General features: G+C 40.1%; 1 protein-coding gene across 1 annotated transcript in view; it reads right to left on the reverse strand.

Annotated features, from left to right (window-relative positions):
• Positions 1-13,720: 13,720 nt before the first annotated feature.
• LOC128702295 (T-box transcription factor TBX20) overlaps positions 13,721-19,117 on the reverse strand; it is a 270,944-nt gene continuing 265,547 nt past the window's right edge. The window contains exon 6 of the mRNA XM_070102075.1: positions 13,721-17,121. Within this exon, the coding sequence (XP_069958176.1) occupies positions 16,542-17,121 (580 nt within the window). The 3' untranslated portion in view covers positions 13,721-16,541. The remainder of the gene's footprint in view (positions 17,122-19,117) is intronic.

The raw sequence follows: 19,117 nt of genomic DNA on the forward strand, positions 1-19,117 counted from the left end.
GCAACATTTGGGAATCTTTACTGAGGAAACGTTTCGCCAGCCAGTGGCTTCTTCAGTCCAATACCGAGAAGAACGATAGAAGAGGAAGAGTTTGAGGTAATCGTTTCCTTAGCCTGGAGTCGATGTGTTTAGTCCATCAATCTTGATAAAAGTACCAAGACTGATGAACTGAAGTCATGGACTACAGGCTGAGGGACTGATTACCTCAAACTCTTCATCTTCCACCCTTCGTCTCTGTATTGGACTGAAGAAGTCACTGGCTGGCGAAACATTTCCTCAGTAACGATTCGCAAATGTTTCACAAGTGTCTTTTTCAAATAAGTATGTTAGTACTCAGCCGACTAGTGAGAATCTGGCTTCAGATTAGTGGTAAATAGCATCAATTCGGTTGCAACTTTCGCCTAGTTGTTTGAGACAAACTCGAAAACGAATCAGTGTTGCTGGGGCGTATGGAAAGGGGCTTTGGCAGCCACGCTGACCTATCCGTTAGTTTGACTGATGCAGAGGTAATGCAAGAAGTGTGATAAACACCGAATTAACTGTAACATACTCGGTACTCGCTACAATGAACCAAATCAGGTAAGCTTGAGGTAAAGTGAAGGCGTTAGTACCGTGAATTAATCTTATTTAACAATGACGTTATAAATAAATTTCTTAATCTTATAAAAAATAATTAGTAAGCTGTTTCGTTAGTGTGCATTAAATGTCATTAAAAAAAATTCACCTCAACAGTGTCGGCTGTATTATACAATTTACTTTACTGAAAATTGTTGAAATTTTGTCATATTTTTTACACTAAAACACCATTTCACTAATTTCTCCGCGTGAGTGTCTGGAGGGAATGTGTTCATAATTAAATTCCAAATGACCAAAAACATTTATTTTATTTAACACAACCCACATATTTTCAAATGGGTCCTCTGAGTATGGTTGATGAAAACCTCATCAGTTGGAAAACGTAGTTTAATATTTACGAATGTGGTCTTTGTAATATTTCTGATAACTAAATCCTGGTCAAAGGACTCCTTGATCCATGCAATAAATACAGAGTGATAACCAGTATTGTTCAGAACAGCTTCAATGGTATTTAGATTGTCACTTATGATCAGTCCTTTAATTTTACAGCAGATAGCTAATCTTCCCTTTACCAGAATGTTACACACAGCTTCCCTATATTGACTGACTTGAATATTGTGGCAAATGGCTCACACAGATCTTTCACTTCCTCTTTAGAGACCCATGAAGAGAGATTACTTGGTCCATTTGCCTTGAGGTATCTCGCTCGCACAGTAGTTTCCTCACCCCTTCTCTTGTCGTAGTTATAGTGTCCAGTACTCATGGATGAACTCTACCTCTTTGGCTCTGTGGTAATGTTCTTATTTCCTGTGAGAATACCTCAAATTTCTCGTTGAGTTCCTTACTTTGTGTGTACTCGCCTATATGTGGTTATAGGTGTCAAGTCTTAGCTCTATGCCCCAACTCTCAATTTACCGCTTGCCAGATTCACTCTCCTTATCTCATGGGCTCTATTGTACCCATTTCTAAAACTATGCCTCTACTTCAAGATCTTTCCACTTCCCGATCAATGAGACTAAAGAAATACTTCCAGATGTGTTCCTGAGTTCCAGCTTGTTGCCTCTCAAACAACCCGTCTATCTTATCACTTCTGAGTACTTTGTATGATATCATCCTCCTGGTTCTCATGTCCTCCAATGTTGTTGGGTCCAGTTCCGTTAGCCTCTTCTCATAATTCATGCCCCTTAACTCAGGAACAATCCTTGTTGCATACTTCTTCACTCTCTCCAATTTTTTAACCTGATTTTTTGAGGTGGCGGTTCCGTATTGATGCTGCATGTTCAAAGATGATCCTAATGTCTTGAGTGTGGTGTGTGAAGGGAGACAGTGGGTGACACTGAGTATCGTGGATGCTTCATCGCATGGGTTACACTAAAAATGTGTTCTGTACATTCTGTCTCTCTCAGAAACCTACGCTTGCAACTGGCATGAGTGAATAAGGAAACCGGGAAAAAAGCTTCTGTATAATTACCACCAGCGTACATTTTATTAAAAAAAAAAGTCACAGTACCATGGCTGGAACAGTTCACCAAATGCGCTCATCTGGGAACCTTAGGACGACGTTTCAGTATCTCCTGGACCGTTGTCAGTCGCAAATGAATGAGAAAGAAGTGGACAAGGCCGGAAAACAGTGGCCTTCTATGCTTTTTTTTTTCTCTTAGGTTGACGATGGTCCTGGGGATGAAGGGCTCTGAAACATCATCCTAAGGTTCTTCACCTAAGTACGAGTTTTCTGGTGAATATATTTCATTGCATTAACACATTAATTTATATGAAATGCATTAAAACAAATTTAACTTCAATAACAGAAACACAGTTGGATCAAATTAACTATGTCTTAATTGAAATAAGCTGGGAAGATTTTCTAAGCAACAGGGATCCGAACCTTTGCTTAGAAAAGATTAACTCTGTGGTATTTAAGGTATGCTCAAGGCACATTGCCCAAAGAAAAATGGAGAAAAGATGTAAACTAGAGAGATGCTCCCTATACAGGCGAAGGCAAAGAATCACAAGAGCAGATGAAAAGGGTCATTATATCTGAAATACGGAATGAGGCACTGGCCAGAGAAATAGAAAATATCAAACTTAAATTAAAGAATCGTACAGGATCCAAGAAACACAGGAAGAACTTAGCCATAAATGAAACTGAAAGAAACCCAAAATACTTCTTTTCTTACGCCAAACTGGGCAAAAAACATCCAGTGTTGGACCTCCGCTTAAACGAGATGGGACTTACACAGATGATAGCAAAGAAATGAGCGAAACAGTGAAATCCCAATATGACTCATCGTTTAGTGAGCCGTTAATCAGACTAAGGGTCGACAATCTAAATGATTTTTTATGACAAAGACTCAAAATGTGGTTAAATCAGAAATTTCTGATATTTTAACACCACAAGATTTCGAAAAGGCAATTAATGACATGCCCATGCACTCTGCTCCAGGCCCAGACTCGTGGAACTCTATGTTCATCAAGTTCATCAAGAAACCCTTTCCATGTGCCTTAAATATTCTATGGAGAGGGAGCATAGACATGAGTGATTCCACAGTCACTAAAAACAACAGATGTAGCCCCACTCTACAAAGGTGGTAGTAAAGCACTTGCAAAGAATTACAGACCGATACAACTAATGTCCCCCATCATTAAAATTTCTGAAAGGATTCTAAGAAGCAAGATCACCAACCACTTGGATACCCATCAGTTGCATAACCCAGGGCAGCATAGGGTTAAAGCAGGTTGCCCGTGCCTCTGGTAGCTATAATGGATCACTATAACATGGTCTTAGATGCACTGGAGGACAATCAAAATGCGGATGTAGTATACACAGACTCTGCGAAAGCCTTCGACAATTGCAATTTTGGTGTAATAGCACACAAAATGAGTGATAAAGGAATAACAGGAAAAGTAGGTAGATGGATCTATAACTTCCTAACAGATACAACAGAGTAAAATAGTTCTTATATCTGGAGCAGATATCGTGTACTACACGATCTCTACTCCAGAGGAGTCCTGGTGACGGTGGGCATGAGTCGGCCGCTTTTAACAGCTACTGATTTTCCACTCAGGAGGCAGCGGCTATTTAAAATAATCCGGTCCGTGGTTCAACAGCCTGATATTCGTGGGCTACTTCATGGTGTATGGATCTTCCCTATGAGCAGCAGGTGACATCTTTTTTTTTAAGGGGGGAAGGATCTTCGATTGTCGCCTGACATTGGTCTCTTGTATCAAGAGGTTCAGAATGAATGTTCTGCGGGTGTTAGCTATTCTTAAGTTCTCTCACCGCCACTCAGAGGAAGTTCCTTGATACCGGTAAAGGGTTCTTGAACCATGCAACTGGATTTATCCTCCCCGTGGCTCGAACTTGAATGCCTCCTGTTCTTCCTTATTCGTTTAGCGCTTTACCCCCTGATTAAGGTAAAAATTCTCCAACCTTACTTTGGAAGCATATCGGAGGATCATGCTGTAACAGTATGCAACCTTTTATTTTTCTAGGCTGGAACATGACTGTCAGAACTACTTCTTGGCCAACTCTTTCTTGCTGGACGTGGAAAATTCAGTTCATCTTGGCATGCATCTTGTTGAGAGTTATTTTGACTCAAGAAATCATAGTAACAAATGATGGAACGAATGGTTAACACACTGGCCTGTGAGTTTCAGGACTCCTTTACTATGGGTTCAAGTCCCCACCCGTTCTGTGATTTGAGAATCATCTTGAATGGTAAAATCCTCCTGCATCTCTACTATTAAGAGACTGTGCTACCTGTTTCGGGTTCGAGACGCACCTGGTAACTCGGCTCGTGCTGCCGTCTCTGTGCAGTAGAGAAAGGGAAGCACTTTGCTCATCATGCGAGGCTTCCTGTGTATTTTGGCATTCAGATGCGGGCCCTTCTCCTTGACTGTGGCCTTAATGAGTGCGGTCAGAGATTGGCGTTTCTCCTTGCCCTCCTTGGATGGTGCCCAAGTTCATATTCGTAGGCAGTGATGGGGACGCGTACGTGTCGAGCCCTAGTGATGAACATCGTGTAATTCTTGAAGCTTTCGATTATTCATGCTTTAAAGGTAAAACCTTTAATGATGGGTCAGGGCGAGGTTAGTGTTGATTTTGATGTGATCGTTGGAAAGTTTAGTGTTCACTCAGGGGCTCCACCCAATCCTGGATGCTCTCCTGATAACTGGCTTAGCTGGGTCTGGTATGTGTGCTCAAATTCCCAGTGTGCTCTGCCCTGGCCCAGTATTCATTTTAACCCTGGAGTCCAAAAGATTCTAGAGTGGTTAGCTCCTCTCCACACAGGTGGTATAAGGATGTGGAGTTCTGTTGGTGCCCGGCCAAAGTTAGTGCCCCGAGGAGATGAGTGAGCAAATGTCGAATTATTATTATAATCAAAACAAAACGCTAACCTACTAGGATCATACAGAGATGAGCAAATGTCATAGAAAGGCTAATATAAAGCTAATGCACAAGATCTGGGATGGCATGGGTGCTGCGCTTCTGCAACAGGAATTGTTAGCAGAAGAATCTGTGTAATCAGGAATTCGCATCTCACCCATAACCACCTAGCAGGGGCTCCTGTCTCTATCTAATTTTATGTTATTTTGCCAAGAGCATAGCATAATCTACATGTTCAAATTAACTACAGTGCCTAGAAAAAAAAGTATTTTGTCATAAAGCCATCGTGACTAACGTCACAACAAGGGATACCGGACTCCACGAGGATAACACTACTGTAGGTGACATTTACAAGCTAGTTAAACCTTCTAAGAAGAGGCCTTCTGATGAAAATAGACCTACCCTTCCCTTGAATATAATCTGATTACCTCTCATTTCCTAGGGGCTGTATGACCTGTAAAGGCTTAGCACTCTCCCATGACTAATGACAATGATAATGATCCACATTCACATTATCATTAGACAGTTTCGCATCACCACCACGATATTAAAATGGTATATAATATCGACAGTTTGATAAGTAAGACACTGCTTGACAAAGCTCCCGGAGAAAGAAACGTTAACACAATAAAATGTCACATTAGTTGCATCTGTCCTTTACCTAACATTTTGTCGGTAATTCTGCCAGGACAAGTTTCCTAATATGTCTTTGTCAGCTGATGTCGCGTACAGCAAGGTTTAACACTCTTAAAAAAAACACCTAATATCACTACTTAATAGTACTATGAGATATTTTATGAAGAGTTTTGTTTGTTAAATACATCACTGCCTGCTATTGATCACCTACATAGAAAACGAGGCCATAAATCCTCGCGTGTTCGTGTATTAGCACATTATAAACCAAAAGATCAAATTTTCACTAGGGCTTTCTGCAAAATTTATGGTTTAGCGATTTCTTCTGAATATAATAAAAAAATTATGTATATAGTCTGCAACACAGACAAAAAGTAATATACCAAGTACAATAACAGGGCGCCCACAGAGGAAGGGGGGGTACCTTGTAATCTAAGTTCTTTGAATACTTGATCACCTTCAACTTAACACTGTCAGGAGCAGTTGAGTACACAGCATAACCTTCCAGGGCGGGGGATTGATTTGATGCTGGGGAAGGTTCATGATCCAAGGAATCAGAGCATCGTATGTTCATTGTGGGGTTTAGCGTTTTTCCATGTATATATATGCACAACTGGACATAGAAACTTGGATGACATCATAGGTATTGTTCCATGTGAGGGGTTATTGGTTTATTCCAGTCACGGTATTGTGCCTTTTTGTTCTTTTTATATAATATTTAGAAATATAAACTATAGGAAAAGAATCCAGGAAAGATTTATGTCCCCTGGGATAAGTTTTATGCCCTCCGCAGGATGCAACCCACAGCACTCTGCTAACTGCTGGGTATCTGGTACTGGGCACCATGGAAAGTCGGTGTTCAGACTTGTGCGTACGTCCCATTTAGACCAGAGTTCGACCTGGGGACTTTCTATAGCTAGTCTAACGCGCCAGTTCTGCACTACAAGACACTAAGAGGTGAATGTTGGTTCTGCATGACAGGAGTAGAGTCGCAAATCATGCCTTGATGGAAGGCAAACATGGTCATGACCAGGAGTAATGATCATGGTGTTTACCTCAGAGGTCGCTTCATGTCTTTAGCGCAGGTGAGTGACAACACGCATAGCTGAAATGAAGCAAGCTAACTCATTCATCACACAAAATACACACACTTCCAATATAAACAATTTCTGAAACTTCATATGTTGAGAATATAAATATTATAATTATTCCTATTAGTGTATTAACCAATTTGCCTGGAGAGTTTACCTGGAGAGAGTTCCGGGGGTCAACGCCCCCGCGGCCCGGTCTGTGACCAGGCCTCCTTAGGTCAGTGTCCCAGGATGCGACCCACACCAGTCGACTAACACCCAGGTACCCATTTTACTGATGGGGAACATAGACAACAGGTGGAAAGAAACACGTCCAATGTTTCTACTCTGGCTGGGAATCGAACCCAGGCCCTCGCCGTGTGAAGCGAGAGCGTTAACCACCAGGCCACCAGAGCCCTGCATGCGAAGCCTGCATGCAAACTAAATTTAGAAAATACTACACGGGCTGTAGTAAGATGCATTAGTCATTAAATATTAAAGCCATCCAGAGGATTTACATTGAAATATATTTAACATGACTAAATGGATGCCAAAATTTCACAAAATATACGCACCAAATAGGCAGTTGCGAACCTCCAAACCTGAATTTCACTCTCCACTGTCGTCAGAGTAAGATCTACCTTTCTGAACATAGAAGGTATGCCGAAGTGTCATGGAAGTTATCGCGCTGTATGACCTTAGTGAGTTTAGAACTTGCTTTTAACAAAAAGTAATAATACTTTGGAAGTTATCACTCATTCCAGGATGCGGAGACTGGGTAACACACCTTTGGATGTTAAAGTCTGACCTTAAAATTTAAAGTCGATCGGAAAACTATTTGTATTATATATATATATATATATATATATATATATATATATATATATATATATATATATATATATATATATATATATATATATATAAACTGGACTAGGGACCGTCATCCTCAGAGAAGAGAATAAACATACCTCAGGGAAAACTCAAGGTTCTCTCTGGAGGTGCTTGAATATTTTCTTCTCCTACCTCCCCCTATATTCTATATTCTGTGTGAACTTTCTTAACAAACAGAACACATTGACAGGAAATCAGGGAACTTTCTGTTGACTGTTCCCAACTCCAGCCTTGGCACACTCATCGACCCACAGACCATCCGCATCGGTGTTGCCCTTCGACTTGCCGCCCCTATTCTCGCCTAACACAGGAGTATTTGTGGCAGTGAAGCAGACCGACTCGGGTACCATGGTCTTGTGCGCCGTAAATCCAAAGAAAAGATTGCAAGACATGAGGTGGTTAATAACATTATCAAGAGGAGCCTCACAGCCGGATGCCCAGCAGTAAGGGAGCCACCCCAGCTATACAGATCTGATGGCAGCCAGAAGCGTCCAGATGGTATCACCCTTCAAGCCTGGACAGACGGGAAGCAGGTGGTGTGGGACTATACATGGGCATCTACCTTGGCTGATACCTATCTCCAATACACCAGGGAGGAAGGAGGGGCAGCTGCCAGCTTCAGGGAGTCCCAAAAGTCTAGAAAATATGGAGAACTTGCCCATCACTATATGACCCTTGGCTCATGGGAAAAGAATGCATCTAAATTCCTTAAGGAGTTGGGAAAAAGACTCATCAGGGTAACTAGGGATCCCAGGGCAGCTAGTTTTGTTCCAGCGGCTCAGTGCGGCTGTTCAAAAGGGTAATGCCTGCTGTATTTTGGGCACACCCCCCAGCTCTGAGGAGCTGGATAAGATTTTTGCCTTATAATCGGTGATATACACGTAACAACATGTACCGTATGTGCCACCTTTATATCAACAATCTCAAATCTTTTGTACCATATTATGTAATAAAATGTTCCTATTGGTAAAAAAAAATATGAAAAGATGGGGTGGTAGGGGAAGTGGAATATTCAAACGGCTTCAGGAAGGAATCCAAATATTCTTCCTTGAAACCTTTTTATCCACTTCTCCGAGGCTATGGGTCCCACAATTTACACCAGAGGTGGACCCCATTATATATATATATATATATATATATATATATATATATATATATATATATATATATATATATATATATATATATGTCGTGCCGAATAGGCAGAACTTGCGATCTTGGCTTAAATAAAAACGCTCATCTTGCCATATAGGACAAGCGAAAATTTTTGTATGCAATAATTTCGCCAAAATCATTCTGAACCTAACGAAAAAAATACATTTCACTGTGTTTGTTTAGTATTAAATTATTGTAAACAAATCTAAAATATATTTAGTTGGGTTAGGCTGAAAGAAATTGTTCTTGTTATAATAAGGTTAGGTAAGTTTTCTAAGATTCTTTTGGAGCAAAATTAAAAATTTTAACATTAACATTAATGAAAAAAATATATCTTTAAACGTATAAGAGAAAATTTTAGAAAGGTCTTAATTTTAAATGAGTTCTTGCTAATTGGCCAGTTTTACATATTCGGCACGACATATATATATATATATATATATATATATATATATATATATATATATATATATATATATATATATATATATAATTTTTTTTCAACAAGTCGGCCGTCTCCCACCGAGGCAGGGTGACCCAAAAAAGAAAGAAAATCCCCAAAAAGAAAATACTTTCATCATTCAACACTTTCACCACACTCGCACATTATCACTGTAATTGCAGAGGTGCTCAGAATACAACAGTTTAGAAGCATACACATATAAAGATACACAACATATCCCTCCAAACTGCCAATATCCCAAACCCCTCCTTTAAAGTGCAGGCATTGTACTTCCCATTTCCAGGACTCAAGTCCGACTATATGAAAATAACCGGTTTCCTTGAATCCCTTCACTAAATATTACCCTGCTCACACTCCAACAGATCGTCAGGTCCCAAGTACCATTCATCTCCATTCACTCCTAACACGCTCACGCACGCTTGCTGGAAGTCCAAGCCCCTTGCCCACAAAACCTCCTTTACCCCCTCTCTCCAACCCTTTCGAGGACGACCCCTACCACGCCTTCCTTCCCCTATAGATTTATATGCTTTCCATGTCATTCTACTTTGATCCATTCTCTCTAAATGACCAAACCACCTCAACAACCCCTCTTCTGCCCTCTGACTAATACTTTTATTAACTCCACACCTTTTCCTAATTTCCACACTCCGAATTTTCTGCATAATATTTACACCACACATTGCCCTTAAACAGGACATCTCCACTGCCTCCAACCATCTCCTCGCTGCTGCATTTACCATCCAAGCTTCACACCCATATAAGAGTGTTGGTACTACTATACTTTCATACATTCTCTTCTTTGCCTCCATAGATAACGTTTTTTGACTCCACATATACCTCAACGCACCACTCACCTTTTTTCCCTCATCAATTCTATGATTAACCTCATCCTTCATAAATCCATCTGCCGACACGTCAACTCCCAAGTATCTGAAAACATTCACTTCTTCCATACTCCTCCCCAATTTGATATCCAATTTTTCTTTATCTAAATCATTTGATACCCTCATCACCTTACTCTCTTCTATGTTCACTTTCAACTTTCTACCTTACACACATTCCCAAACTCATCCACTAACCTTTGCATTTTTTTCTTTAGAATCTCCCATAAGCACAGTATCATCAGCAAAAAGTAACTGTGTCAATTCCCATTTTGAATTTAATTCCCCAAAATTTAATCCCACCGCTCTCCCGAACACCCTAGCATTTACTTCCTTTACAACCCCATCTATAAATATATTAAACAACCATGGTGACATTACACATCCCTGTCTAAGACCTACTTTTACCGGGAAGTAGTCTCCCTCTCTTCTACACACCCTAACCTGAGCCTCACTATCCTTATAAAAACTCTTTACAGCATTTAATAACTTACCACCTATTCCATATACTTGCAACATCTGCCACATTGCTCCTCTATCCACTCTATCATATGCCTTTTCTAAATCCATAAATGCAATAAAAACTTCCCTACCTTTATCTAAATACTGTTCACATATATGCTTCAATGAAAACACTTGATCTACACATCCCCTAACCACTCTGAAGCCTCCTTGCTCATCCGCAATCCTACATTCTGTCTTACCTCTAATTCTTTCAATTATAACCCTACCGTATACTTTTCCTGGTATACTCAGTAAACTTATTCCTCTATAATTTTTAACAGTCTCTTTTGTCCCCTTTCCCTTTATATAAAGGGACTATACATGCTCTCCGCCAATCCCTAGGTACCTTCCCCTCTTTTATACATTTATTAAACAAAAGTACCAACCACTCCAACACTATATCCCCCCCTGCTTTTAACATTTCTGTCATGATCCCATCAGTTCCAGCTGCTTTACCCCCTTTCATTCTACGTAATGCCTCACGTACCTCCCCCACACTTACATTCTGCTCTTCTTCACTCCTAAAAGATGGTATACCTCCCTCACCAGTGCATGAAATTACTGCCTCTCTGCAGATACACTGGAACAGTACGTGACAATAGATGTGGTAAGCCACATCTGGTGCCTATCAAACAAATGGAAAAAAACAGTGTGGTCAGGGGCAATTTTTGCTTCAACAACAATGATGGTGTCCTTGTTGTACGATGGAAGGACACCAAAGTTGTGACTTTAGTGACAACTGATATTGGGGTCGAGCCCATGAGTCTTGTTGAGAGATATAACAAGGGTACAAAGAGGAAAGAGAAAATATCGTGCCCTGCAGTCATCAAGAACTATAATGCAAACATGGGAGGTATTGACAAAAGCAACATGTTGGTGCATCTCTACAAAACACCAATGAAATCAAAACGTTGGTACATGCGGCTATTTGCCTATATTATAGATCTTGCTGTTGTGAATGCATGGGTGCTTTATTGCCGTGATTCTCGAGCAATAAAGCAAAAGTGTATGCAACTGAAGTATTTCAGGAATTCTATCTCTGAAATTGCAAGGTCTAAAGGACAAAACCTTAGAGGGAGCAGCCTAAGAACAACTCCAAGACCTTCACCAACTAATTCACCATGTACTTCCAATGGTGTTGGCATAGTGAAACCTGGGAGGGGAACACGTACAGAAATGCCTGATGACAGTGTTAGGAAAGACATTACTCTAATGCACTTCCCAATGGCAGGGCAAAGGCCGTTTACTTGCAAGTATTGCAGCACCTCGAAAAAAACGGTAACATCGTCATTCGTCTGTAGTGTATGCAAAGTAAATCTGTGCATAAAGACTGATAGAAATTGTTTCACAGACTTCCATCTTGCCAATTAGCAATATAGAATCATTGGTCTTCCAAATGAATCTCAGGAATATAGGGATTGTAACTTGCATCACTTTGCAATTTGGCATTGTTGATATTTGCTTCCTTTATATATTTTTGTAACAATTAAAAAATGTTTTGATACAAGTTCCATTTATGTTTTTTATATTGTCTGTTTGTATATTAAATTTAAAAAATTGTTTTGGTGTGTTTTATTAACAATTGCAAGTTTGCAACATAGAATTTTTTAATCACTTTGTCGGGGGCGGCCTAATATTTTCGGTCTTCGGAGATTGGCAATTGCTCGAAAACTAACCATCAGAAATCAATTTATATGGGATCAGTGACCTTGTATTGAGTTACTCTATCCACCATAGGGAGTTCAGTTCGAATTTCAAATTTTCGGACCCCTTGCGCGATGAAGGGTTAAAAGTTCCTCAAAATATTCTCGCCATCTACCTAATACCTCCCTCTCCCCATCTACTAACTCCCCTACTCTGTTTTTAACTGACAAATCCATACTTTCCCTAGGCTTTCTTAACTTGTTTAACTCCAAAATTTTTTCTTGTTTTCATTAAAATTTCTTGACAGTGCCTCTCCCACTCTATCATCTGCTCTCCTTTTGCACTCTCTCACCACTCTCTTTACCTTTCTTTTGCTCTCCATATACTCTGCTCTTCTTATAACACTTCTGCTTTGTAAAAACCTCTCATAAGCTACCTTTTTCTCTTTTATCACACCCTTTACTTCATCATTCCACCAATCACTCCTCTTTCCTCCTGCCCCCACCCTCCTATAACCACAAACTTCTGCCCCACATTCTAATAATGCATTTTTAAAACTATTCCAACCCTCTTCAACCCCCCCATTACTCATCTTTGCACTAGCCCACCTTTCTGCCAATAGTCGCTTATATCTCACCCGAACTTCCTCCTCCCTTAGTTTATACACTTTCACCTCCCTCTTACTTGTTGTTGCCACCTTCCTCTTTTCCCATCTACCTCTTACTCTAACTGTAGCTACAACTAAATAATGATCCGATATATCAGTTGCCCCTCTATAAACATGTACATCCTGGAGCCTACCCATCAACCTTTCATCCACCAATACATAATCTAATAAACTACTTTCATTACGTGCTACATCATACCTTGTATATTTATCCTCTTTTTCATAAAATATGTATTAATTACCAAAGCTCTTTCTACACATAGCTCAATTAAAGGCTCCCCATTTACATTTACCCCTGGCACCCCAAATTTACCTACTACTCCCTCTATAACATTTTTACCCACTTTAGCATTGAAATCCCCAATCACCATTACTCTCACACTTGATTCAAAACTCCCCACGCATTCACTCAACATTTCCCAAAATCACTCTCTCTCCTCTACACTTCTCTCTTCTCCAGGTGCATACACGCTTATTATTACCCACTTTTCACATCCAATCTTTATTTTACTCCACATAATCCTTGAATTAATACATTTATAGTCCCTCTTTTCCTGCCATAGCTTATCCTTCAACATTATTGCTACTATATATATATATATATATATATATATATATATATATATATATATATATATATATATATATATATATAATAATTGAAAACTAAGCTTTTTCAATAAACCTGTTCTGTGTGAATGCATTGGTGTACATTTACCTTTGAATCTTCCGCCATCTAAAGAGAAGAAAGATAAGTGCCTTCTATAAAGTGAAGTAGCAGCTCCAACTTCCTTCATTTAAGATCTGTTCGGTAAATATAATATTAAGGAAAATGAAACCACAATATAAAGTTGGATCACATGTATTTGTTCACCTCAATATATATACAACAGGATTTGGACAGTCATCTCCACGGTGATTTTTATTCGTCCTTTTTGAAAAATAAGTTACGAAAAACTTATATACAGCAAAGTCTACCAAAAAATTCATTTGCAATAAATATGGTATGTGATTTTTTCGCGTTCCTCTTTATCTAAAAATTTGAAACGCAAAGGTGGAAAGGTTTTAGTATTACGTCTATATATATATACATTTATATATATACAAACTATATATACAACGGCATCATTCTGAATATATACACATCAATGTAACCTTTACAGGTGATTGTGTGATACAAAAAATATAAAAATAACAATAACATTAAAAAAACACAAAATTCTATAAATTGCAACAGGGGTGTTGGTGGGGGGAGTGGAAGAATAATGAAGAGTAAGTTGATAGTAAGAAGGGGAGATGATGTTACAAAAGATTACAATGGGCTGGCTGGGAGATGAGGTAATAGGGGTAACACGAGTTGAAAAGTGATGCGAATTCAATGACAGTACGGAACTGGGAGAGGACGAGAAAATGCAAATGGTGAAAGAATAGTGTGGCATTGTAAAATAATAAAAAAATAGCGTATGAGTGAAAAGTGGCAGTTAAGAGGACTCGATAAGAGAAGCAGGGGTAACAAAGAAAAGGTAAGGAAATGAGGGGAATACAAGACGTGGTGAGTGCGGGAGGGGTAGAGAGAGAGGAAGAAGAGGGCAGGACATAAACCTTTGGCACTGGTAGTTAACAAAGGCACTCACTGACTCAGCCTTTCCCACATTACATGGTCTTCTTTTAATCTCACTTTCCTCAAATACTGATTCTGTCGCATCAAATTTTAATTTAAAACAATTCAATGAATTCTACCTTTTCATTTCAACTGACATTTCACTGAAATAATTTCAAAATGTAACCCATTCCGATGAGCTTCAGACATTGAATCACTCATACACTGCAATAATCATTATAGAGTTTAGACCAAAATTTTAATCCAGTTGGGTCGTAGATCCTAACACTAACATCCAGTTTATATGGCTCTTATAATCTTGACCATCCCTCACTGGTATAATAGTCAATATATTTACATCATAAACACATACCGTTTATTAAAGTGTCTTTGTTTATTTGCATATTCTCCTTCGCTTACGTTGATCCTCTGTAGTAAGAAAGGTCCAACATAAGCAAGAGATTCACATTAACATTCCTTGTCTTGTGATGGTCACTACTTTCCTTAACACACGAAACACAGACATATCCATGAGCGCGTCCTTGCCAGCATAGCCACCATGGCGCCTGCGTCTGTGTCCCCATGTTATACCTAAGTCACTTCCTTATGGCCGAGTTAAAGCTTGTAACTTAATAACATACAACGAAGAAATAAACAACAGGGACATTACCCTTATGTGATTCAGGGACTGTGTAGAATATAACATTAAGAGGTTGTAATTTGCATCTTAAAACAAAATCTAAATATTGATTTTTGTCCTTTTTTCACTGAAGACAGTTCACGATATGTCACAATAGAGGCTGTCTTTGACCCTGAGTTCAGTGTCCTAAATTCTAGGACAGCACTTATGGGTGGTAGAGATGCCCAGTCAACGCCATCACCGCCCCTTGCCCCTCAAGGCCGCTACACAGCACTAGCTACTTCAAGCGTCTGCTCAAGCACCAGCTGACCTGAGGAACTCCGGAGAGGTCTATCGGAAGGGCTCTCTGTTAAAGCTTTATCAAGTTATGACTTGATAAAACTCTAGAATAGCGAAACGTTGTCCCAATAAAAGCTGTTTCTGCAACGTGTCTAAACTCCGGAGAGAGACGGAGAGGAAAGGGGGGGGGGGAGAAGGCTCCAGAGTGCATACGAAAAGAAGATTGCAGATTAACGCCTCAAGAGAACAATACATGCAAGCATATATTCTTGCTTTATTCTCTATCACACCTTGCCCAGAATGCCCCCACATGGATTCAGCATTACACAGAAGGTATACAAACCTTCACACACAACAGCCACACTTGACTGTTTTTGTCTGGACTTTTATCACATTTAGGATTGTTCTTTATGTGGGTGTGCGCCGTATTCAGGCATCCATTGTACACGTGTCAGTTCTATTCAGGAGTTTCCTAGGCATCAAAGTCTTTCTGCCTTCAGGCACTTGTGTGTTCTTTGGTGCCAACAATATGAATCACAGCTTGCACACCATGCCTCAAAGTCGTTTCTGAGAATGAGCGACGCACACCCTGTTTTCACAACCTCGAAGCTATTTGCTACTAATTTTTCATGGAAAAAAAAAATCCCCCGACACTGGTCATTGTTCTAAGACGGCCCCGTCCGCTGACGCCGGTATTATGGCAGGATGCGCGGCAAGACTGTCCGAGACTAGGGTAACTGTTGGCCGTATGGTTGGCCATGGCAGCAGGGAACGTTAGCTTTCCTGTAGTGGTCTGAGTAACCTTTGTGTGGACTTTCTGTTCCTGACACACCCCAAACACCTCAGTAAGTCGATTCTCGCACTTATCTTCCCTACTCCCGACATCCATTGCACCTAACACAGGCAGAGAATAGAAAAGGGGTGAGGAGGGGCGGCTTCTCGATGTGACTGAACTCGGCATCATGCGAGTTCTTTCAGCTCAACTTGGTCACGTCAGACAGCTAAGTTTCCTTAGGCACTGATGACTCGTAGAGCCGTTGGCATTCCATTCCAGACACGCCCAGGTGGTCCCAGACACTACTAGGTAATTCCAGAGACTCCCAGGTCGTCCCAGACATTCCTAGGTGGTCCCAGACAATCGCAGGTCTCTAGGACTGGTGGTCCGGAAGAGCATGATCTCGTGGGTCTGAGGGTGAGGTCTTGGGAAGGAAGTATGGAGAGTAACGATGGAGGTTGAGTGGCGATGGAAAAAGCGGCCGCGTTAAAGCTGCCGCCGCCGCCGCCGCTTGTGACACTGACGCAGAGGAAGAAGAAGGCGCAGCAGAGAGGGCTGAGTGGGAGAGGTGACTGGCGGAGGTGTGAGGGGAGGTGAGGTGTGAGAGGGCTGGGTTGGGATGCCCCAGCCCGTGTAGTGCCGTCCACTGGGTCCACAGATGGGCAGGTAGCGGTAACGGAGATGGAGAGGGGTTCCCACGAGAATGGTTGAGGGTGTAGAGCTGTGGCATTGAGGGTGGCAACAAACCCGCTGCTGCAGCCGCGGCTGCTGCTGCTACCTGAGGAGAGGTTCCCGAGGCTCCAGGCGGAGCAGTGATGGCAGCTAGACGGTCCCACATGAGCTGCGCCCGTGCCTTCTCCAAGAGGTTGTTGTTCTCAGCATCGAGCTCCATGTAACCTCGAAGTGGCGCCCCCAAGTACCGCGGGTCCACCAACATTGACTCCATCGTGTCTCTGCACAGAAAGAAACAAAAAATTTCAGCATATTGGACACTAATATATAAATGCTAAATATGAATAAAATAGCATAACACTATCCTAAAATACCCAATCTTTTACATTACAATGATTGTTACTAAATAGCATTTTTATCTCGCTGAAAAAAATACTTTTATAGATTATGTAAATAAATGGTATTTTTACGTAACTAATGGAACTTTTGTATTACTAAATGGCGTATTTATATCACAAAATGCTATTTTTGCCAATAAATGGTACTGTATCTTTTTTTTTTTTTTTTTTTTTTAGGGGGGGGGAGAGGGAAAACCCTATTCGGCTCATTTTTTTGAGACCAACTTTATCTAAGGTATTACCAGATGTGGTTCAATGACTATCGTACTGAGCTTAGCACAATATTTCATAAAACATACTTTAATGATACCTTTATACTTTCTGAGGATCATATTAAGGGAGACTTCTGTAAGGATTATTTTAACTCCAAACCCCAAAAGTGTTGTATTAACAATGATAAGAGGTCCGTTTTTTTTTATTATATGGAACATTTCAATAGTATCCGGATTAGGTCTAAACTTCATTCTTTCTACAAACTACAAGCGCAATTACCTTAACATTATTTAATTGTTTAGTGAATTCCTCTTGGTCATCTTTTGATGTTAAAATATTTACGAGCCAATTTTTCGTATTAGTTATCCAATTTCAATTTTACTGGAAATTTTGAAATCTTTTTTGATTAAAAAAAAATCTTCCCTCTGGAATACCTTTAGTTAAAAGTCCTTAAAGATCTCTTACGTTATTATTTTTAAGGTGATGCGAGTTACAATACTGCCCTCAGCGGCATCAAGGCACCTTCCTCAACTATGCGTGGTCACTTCACTACTAAGCATCCTGTTACATCTTGAATGTACTTAAATGTTTAAATGGATTGTATCATTTTCTCTAACTGCAACATTCACTGTATCATAAGTAACTTTCAAAATATCTATCAAAAATTTGTAAACTCGTAGGATTATTGAAGATTGAGACACTTGTGCAACATATGGGAATCTTTACTGGAGAAACGTTTCGTCACACAGTGGCTTCATCAGTCCAATACAAATCAGAAGGGTGTAAGGAAAGGAGGAGTTTCAGGTAATCAGTCCCTCAGCCTGGAGTCGATGTGTTCAATCCATCAATCTTGTAGAAAGTACAGCACTATGACCCAGCTTCCTCCTGCTTCGCCTCATCTGACTACAGTATATAAGCCATTTCTACGGTCCTATGCTGTACTTTCTACAAGATTGATGGACTGAACACATCGACCCCAGGCAGAGGGACTGATTACCTCAAACTCCTCCTCTCCTTACACCCTTCTGATTTGTATTGGACTAATGAAGCCACTGTGTGGCGAAACGTTTCTTCAATAAAGATTCCCATATGCTGCATAAGTGTCTCAATCTTCAACTCGTCGGTTTTAAACCATTTATCACACGTAGCATTATTAATCAGGATGTCTGATCCCCTCTCCCTCTTACGGAACAATTTTATTCAGTTATTTGAAATTATTCTGCAAACATACACTTGTGTACACTTCAGGACATTTAATAAGGGAAGCGGTTCGACATGACTTCATCAGTCATTAGCATTAATGAAGCCATTAGTGACGAAACTTTTCTTTTAATAAATGTTCTGGCCAATGCCTGGTCATGGACCTGTCCACGTCGGCGTTGATTCTCGGAACACTTTCCAGGTATTCTCCCCCTCTAGGTAAGTGTACAAAAGTATCCTTTTTTACTTACTTTGTAACACCAAATCATCTACAGTAATAAACTAATACCAGGAGACTTTGAAATTATGGTCAGGACAAAGAATATATTAATTTTTTTTACTGATATATTTTGGACAGTTTAAAATGAAACAGACTTAATAAACAATGTGCAATCAGTTTTCTTTAAATTGTACTTGTGTGTTTTTTGGTACCTTGATTCTGAAGCGCTCTTGGATCAAACCTGAT

This window comes from Cherax quadricarinatus, chromosome 80 (assembly GCF_038502225.1).
Source record: "Cherax quadricarinatus isolate ZL_2023a chromosome 80, ASM3850222v1, whole genome shotgun sequence".
Lineage (NCBI taxonomy): Eukaryota > Metazoa > Arthropoda > Malacostraca > Decapoda > Parastacidae > Cherax > Cherax quadricarinatus.